The sequence below is a fragment of the Opisthorchis viverrini genome (genome assembly GCF_000715545.1).
Source record: "Opisthorchis viverrini unplaced genomic scaffold opera_v5_231, whole genome shotgun sequence".
NCBI classification, from domain to species: domain Eukaryota; kingdom Metazoa; phylum Platyhelminthes; class Trematoda; order Opisthorchiida; family Opisthorchiidae; genus Opisthorchis; species Opisthorchis viverrini.
In genome coordinates this window covers 421,812-428,512 of record NW_008751889.1, presented here as the reverse complement: position 1 = coordinate 428,512, position 6,701 = coordinate 421,812, and the positions used below count along the sequence as shown (strand labels likewise).

The following is a 6,701-nucleotide window of genomic DNA, read 5'->3' as shown; positions in this document are numbered from 1 at the left end:
TATCTATCTATCTATCTATCTATCTATCTATCTATCTGTATATATATATAACGATTTAAGTAGGTAAATACATTGATATTTTGGTGGATTATGCAGACTGGCCCACGTGTTACAGACAATCACGCATGAGGTCACTCCACTCCCTCTCAGGCCGATAGTTTTGGGTGTGACTCGTTTCTTCAACCAATCGTCAAGCGAGCGGAAACAATTTTTTTCGTTCATTCATGCAGGCTTTTGATTTTGAGGCTCCCTTTCAACTTGGCGTTTTTTCTGTTTGACTCGCAGTATGGACGTTAATCTACACCTTATCCGCACTATTCAATTCAACTGCTAGTGGGCACATAAATGCTTCCAGCACGTCTGTCAGGTATATGAAACTATTTGTATCCGTTTACCTTACTTGACATTTTCACTGAAGGCCTGATTCGACCGCGCCCCACCAGCTTCTGTGTTCTTTAAAGCGCGGCCCATATGGATCTCAAAAGCGCCCACTGATCTTTCCAATCCGAGTAACCAAGTCACCTCAAAGAGTCGAACGGATAGGCCCTCATTCAGTTTAGGCTAAGTTGTCTTTCAGGATCACTGTTGAATAGCAATGGAAAGTATAGTTTGTCAGACTCTGTGGCGATGTCCGCTTCGCCCACGCTCATTGTAGTCAACTGAGCCTAAAAGCTGTTGAAATGCTTAGTTAATTGGAACAAAGGGAGAAAACAGTACGTACAGATACTGAAGTTAGAATGACATTGCGCCCTACGAAAAGTACAACTTGGTATGCATCAAAAAACCACCAAAACCAGAGCCGCATTCTCTTGTAATATAAATAGATTTAGTAGTGTTTGACCAGACGTCACTCCCTATCATCATCATGCGAACGTTCTACCAATCTTGAGTAGCATTCATTGCGACGGCGAGTTAAATGTGTTCTAATGGAAGGATTGGGTCGAATATTCGTCAACCGTGTCACACTATTTGTTGATTCCTTCAATGAATCAACGACAATCAGTAGTCTACTCATCAGTAGCATAATTAGAGGTTCCGATTTGAATCCTGGCGGCTCTTTACCGAATTTTCTGCCTCACTTAAGGCTCGCTTACTCTCTGGTAACTAGTGCAGAGATTTTCTTGCTCATCCGGTTGTGATTTCGTCTCGCGTCTACCCTTTTTTGAGTGTCTGCTTCGAGGGGGTCGAACTGTAAATCTCTCGGGTGTCAGAGGAATGCGTAATGCACTACTCATTCAGTTGCCCGGAAACATCACAAACGAGAGATTCAGCTGGGTTCTAGGTGATATTTGTTTTCAAATGAGTGTATTTCTTTCCCCCTTTTGTTTTCATGAGTTTGCTGAAAAGTCTGCTGTCACATCTCCTGGATAATCCATTGATTGAAGTGACTGCGATATTTGACAGATATATATTACTTGAAACGCAAGAAAAACTCCATTCGAACAAACCTATTACCAGGGTATACCTACTACAGTGCCAAAGTGTACAGATGTAGTTGGAGTGATGATTGACGGAGTGCAGTCAATCTGAATGACATCATTCATGTAGAATTCTACCAAAAAACTCGCTAGAAGGAAAATAAACGCTGCGGTGATTGAAGGTTTGTCCAAGCTGGACTATCTACGAGGCCAGGTTAACCGTTAGACCAGACTTGCGTGCCAGTTTGTTCACAGAGACTATCAGGTTCGCTCAAATTAGAGTGAGTTCAGGAGCGGCTGTCTGTCCATCATCGGGAGAGAAAACTGGTGGGCACAGCTGGGTGGTCACTAATACGGGGGGAAGGGTGGTTTGTATATACGTGCAACAGGTGGCCTATTGAATGAGCTGGCAATCAGATCAGAATCAAAAAAGGAGCATTATTAGAAGGATGATCAAAATTTGTCGACAGTCCGCCAATGGTTTGGCCCTGTTTGAGCCTCACCGCATGGGTACAAGACTCGACATTCTGTGAGATTTCTCTTGATTGGACAACAAGACGCCCAAATACGGAATGAAGGCCAGCGAACACAATAAGCCAACAGTAGAATCAAACTTGGGCTGTCATGATTGACTGGCTGAGTGTGCAGTTGATCGGTAACAGTTAGAGGAAGGTGCGCAGATTCGTCAGGTGATGCGAGAGATGAAGCTGCTGAAATCTGATTCGCAACTGAGGCCACGTCATTGCTCGAATGTCGTTGGGTCCATGAACGCCGGTTAACACGTAAATCAGTAAATACCTTCGTCGTAACACTACATAGCATAGTTGTGACTGCTCGGTGCCTGGTCTCAGCTCAAACATGTGATATATACAAACAGTCGTTCCACGCTTTAGACGAGATTGTGCAGGCCTGCTCGAGCGGACCGGAAGAGGGCCATAGCCGTTTGAAGATGTTTGCAAATGTCAGTAAGATGTGAGCAGGAGGCTTCTATTCACCAAAACATGTCAACCTCAACGGTGACTGACATAGAGAGAACCTTTTCCAAGGTCTGAATTAACAGTACTTGATTAGGTGGACATCAACGCGAATTCACACAAGTGACGCAAGGAACCACATGAAAATCGGCGTGAACTGTCACTACAGCTACACTGGACAAGAAACACAGCAATGGTGTAAAAAGAACTGAGCCACAACCAATCATACTTTTTGTTAAGGCACCAATCGATCTATTTTCAACCCTCATGAACTTGCAGGGCACCAGACCAAATTACTCACGGTGTGCGGAAGCTTTCCAGAACTTCTGTACGTCGAATGCTAACCAACTTCACATGCAGACTAGTTACTGAATGTTTATGTGCCAGGCAAAAGGGAGGATAACCCTCCGTAGTATATTGATCTCGGATGTTAGAATGACATACCACTGGCACTGTTGGACACGAAGAACAACCATCCGTGTGTAACCATGACGGATGTTTCTGTTCACACCGAAAAACATTTGTCAATAAGCTTTGCCGAACAGTCAGCGCAACAGAGGCTTTACTGAGTTGACCAGCCTTATGTGGAGGTCACGTGGCAGAGGACTGGTCTGTTCATGTTCTCTTTGCCGGTCTTTTGTTCCCGATAACCCCATTACATTCAGTGTTTAGCTGAATCTATGACCAGTTACGGTGCCAGATTGAGAGCCCAACAGTTGGGGGTCGAGTTAGTCGACCGAGACATTTACCGGGTCGTTGTTCGAGGCCGATTTGGCGTGAAGACATCTGCGTGTTCAGCTGTGAAAACTCAGATCTGTCAAGCATGCGTAGGTAGACTAGTGCTGAAAGGAAGAAGACCTTTGCTGCGGAGTTATTTATTAGAAAATGCCAACTGACTAGTTGCAGACTATTGGACAGGGAAGCAACACTCTCATTTGCATCTCTTTTACAAAAAGTGAACACCCATCTTCTCTTAAACGCGTCTTCTTGAAATTTCCTGGATATTCATAGACTCAAATCATTCCTTGTTCAAATCCAAGCAAGTGCTACAAAGCGACTCTACAAATTTAGCAATAGATCTCCGTTTTCAAGAGACGCAAAGCGAACTTACAAGAAGAAAATATACTACCTGCATGCCTCCCCATCAGTAGCATCACCATTACTGTGATAGCATGCTTATCTTGCTTGTCAGTTGTCCGGAGTTCGAACCTCGACAAGACTAAGGATATGCCCTGATTATGACATTAATAGGAACGATAATCTATCGCAGTGCTCTACTCGTGGTTTGGACTCACCACAGAAACTGCGCCAGTACAAGAGAACAGTTCAAACGAGAGTGATGTGAATGTGAAATGAAACGGTCATTTTTTAACATTGTTCCTCTAACCAGACTGATTCGGTAGTGATCATTTGGATACAAGCATAAAATCCTTTCTGTAATAAGAAGGGTTGCGACTTGACTCGCTTACTTTGAACTTGGACGCGACCTCGTCTGATCGCGGAAACTATGCAACGCCAACAAGTGTTCATACAGTGGACAGGCATTGGTGAGGAGTCCTTGGGTTATCCCAGAAACATTCTAATGTTTTTTGGAGTAGTTTTGTATGGAATTGGCCTGAGAATGTACCAGTTTGCCCTAAAACCTGTCTTTGCCATGACACGCAGGAGTGATGTAGTAACATGAACAAAGTACAAAGACCCGAAGGTTTTTTTCTCTCATCCAATAGCCCCATTCATTGTCAAACCCTATTGTTACATTTATCCATGGCTTGGTGCCGACAGGCAGTCCTGTATCCTGACCACAGAGAAATGTTAGATTTCACAAAAAGTGGGCTGTCGAAGAGTTTTCAGCAACCTTGTGAGTAGTTTCCTTTATGAAAATATACTGCGATATCTCGAATATCGTGCCAAATAAAACATGGGACGGTCTGTGTGCAGCACATTCAGTTGAAGAACATCATAAACGAGAGATTCAGTTGAGTCACTTGTGAAAACCAAATTGATTTGCAAATGAGTGTATTTCACAAAAAGTGGTTTGACCAGCAATAACCAGTGTGCTCGGTGATTGTTTGCCCGACAGGTTCCTTGTTGAAAGAATTCCGTGAAATCACAATCAGGGTTTTCTTTTTTGAAATATTTTTACCTGGTTAGCAACCCACCTACTACAGCCTCTTCCAAACTAAACTCTGTCAAACTGCTCTAATAAAGTCCTCAAAGGGCCGGAGTCTCACTGGTTGAGCTAAGTGAACAAGTTCAGACAGACTAACGTGCTAGTAGAGCCCAATAGAGGATGGATGTAAGAAAGACACCTCTTGAAAACCTCATTGGCAATGTGTTCCTGCAGCAAAATATACCGATGTGTCTTGAATGTCGCCCCAGTTGAAGCATGAGACTGCCTTTGTGCAACATATTTAAGTGAAGAATTGAATAAATTATACATCCAGTTTGGATTTAGTTGAGCCTACCGTCAGCACCCATTCGATTTACAGACGCTTCATTCTGCTTGCTTGAATGGCTGCCGCGCTCATCATTACCGACAGAATTTCTCGTCGAAGAGTAGCGATCCCAAACATCTCTTTACAAAATCCCAAATATATTACAAAAAGTCTAACAGACTGTTATGAACGTGTTGTATTTCTTTACCCGAGGTGACTTCGTTTTTTTAATAAAAAATCAGTCAGCATTCACAAGGGTTACTGTGGCTAGGATGGCAGACAGTCCAGTGGAATTCGCTGACGGCAGATCTCGCCACTCAAACTAGATGCGATCGTCTGGGTGTGTCGAGATGGTTGGACTCGCTCTTTCAACTCCCCCCCCCCCTCCCTGTCACACCCAAGATGACTCATTGGATAGAGTGCAGACAGACATCTCGAGATGGCTCGACACTTCGCGTGCAAGCCCAATGAGCTTCAGCAATAAATTGCGTGAGAAAATGAAGCTACAATGCGTATTTACCATAATTCGACCGAGTTTCGCTGTTCATTACGAACCTCACAACTGTAAACAGAATGATGCGTACTTGCTATTTCTAGGTGACTGGGATAGGGCAGTATACGATACGAGGCATGTATGGACATTTTGACTAGTGACAACCGCCACAAGGGATTAGTGTGTCCCTTGGTCAGCATACCGAAACAGCCACTACGGTGGAGTCGAATGTCCACGAGGCGTACTCACCTGCCCACGCATTCGAGCGGAATGCGTTGACATTCAACAGACCACTGAGGCAGTCGTTAACACAACCTGTTCGCGTTAGTTATATCATAATTGACTCTTACTGTTTGTTTGGTAGAATGGCTGATTTGGAAATTTCCCTGGGGATTACCAATAACTGAGCAGTCAGTAAATCAGTAATAATACCCACATGTCCCCTCCGCATATTATCATAATTAACCAGAAATATTACGACATATATGCTCATCAGTTTTTCAAATTTTGATTTCCAAAATCCTTAGCTTTGGCTATCCCGTCTGAAAGTCACTTAGCTGAATCTGTCGATCAAACACCTCATCCATAATTAACCCGTCTGGAGGTATTTTGCATGCTTCGGGTATTAGTTTTTTCCCAAATCAACCGATCAAATAGCGCAGCCACGAGTCTCCTGTTTGAAAGTATTTCGCATGTTTCTAGAATTAGTTTTGGCGAAATCTGAATACCATGAGAAGTTTTAACAAGGCGAAATTTATTAGACCTTCAGCGTACTGAGTTCAGCTCAGATGTTTAGGGGAGAACATCGATGTCGTGCTGAAATGCGAGGCAATATGAGTCCAGTGTCCGCTCTGGGATTTGCCTGCGACATCAGACCAATGTAGCACCAAACAGGTTCACCTGGCAACGTCTGTGAAGGAGTCCCTCAAGCGGCAAGTTGATAGATGTCTGTTTATCGTGTCTGCCTATGCCCCAACTGATTGTAGCTCTGACGCCGTCAAAGACAGGCTTTACGACGCCCTGAATGCTCTGCTGCGGCGAGCTAAAAGCTCAGACATTGTGGTGGTTGCCGGAGATATGAATGCGCAAGTGGGAAGGCTCAGTGCATCTGAGACTCAGTTGGGAAGTCGATATAGACTGGATTCGGTACGTACGGGCAATCGGGAACGATTGTTGATCGCAGGCTGTTTTTATGCAGTACTAACTTACGAAATAGCCGAGGTCGTCTGGCCACTTGGTGTCCTCCAACAACAGGCCGGCCACAAACTCAAATCGACCACGTTGCCATCAGTTACCCATGGCGCGGATCCATAACTGACTGCCGGTCGTTTTGGAACACATTTGTGGACTCTGACCACGCGCTCGTCCGGAGTCGCTTCAC

At 44.3% G+C, this 6,701-nt stretch overlaps 2 protein-coding genes across 2 annotated transcripts in view; one reads left to right on the top strand and one right to left on the bottom strand.

Annotated features, from left to right (window-relative positions):
• Positions 1-3,543, top strand: part of T265_08711 (hypothetical protein) — a gene marked incomplete at both ends in the record, with an annotated part of 9,474 nt that extends 5,931 nt beyond the window's left edge. The window contains one exon of the mRNA XM_009174591.1: positions 3,404-3,543. Coding sequence (XP_009172855.1) covers positions 3,404-3,543 — 140 coding nt within the window. The remainder of the gene's footprint in view (positions 1-3,403) is intronic.
• T265_08712 (hypothetical protein) overlaps positions 552-6,701 on the bottom strand; it is a gene marked incomplete at both ends in the record, with an annotated part of 10,826 nt that continues 4,676 nt past the window's right edge. Inside the window, one exon of the mRNA XM_009174592.1 lies at positions 552-665. Within this exon, the coding sequence (XP_009172856.1) occupies positions 552-665 (114 nt within the window). The remainder of the gene's footprint in view (positions 666-6,701) is intronic.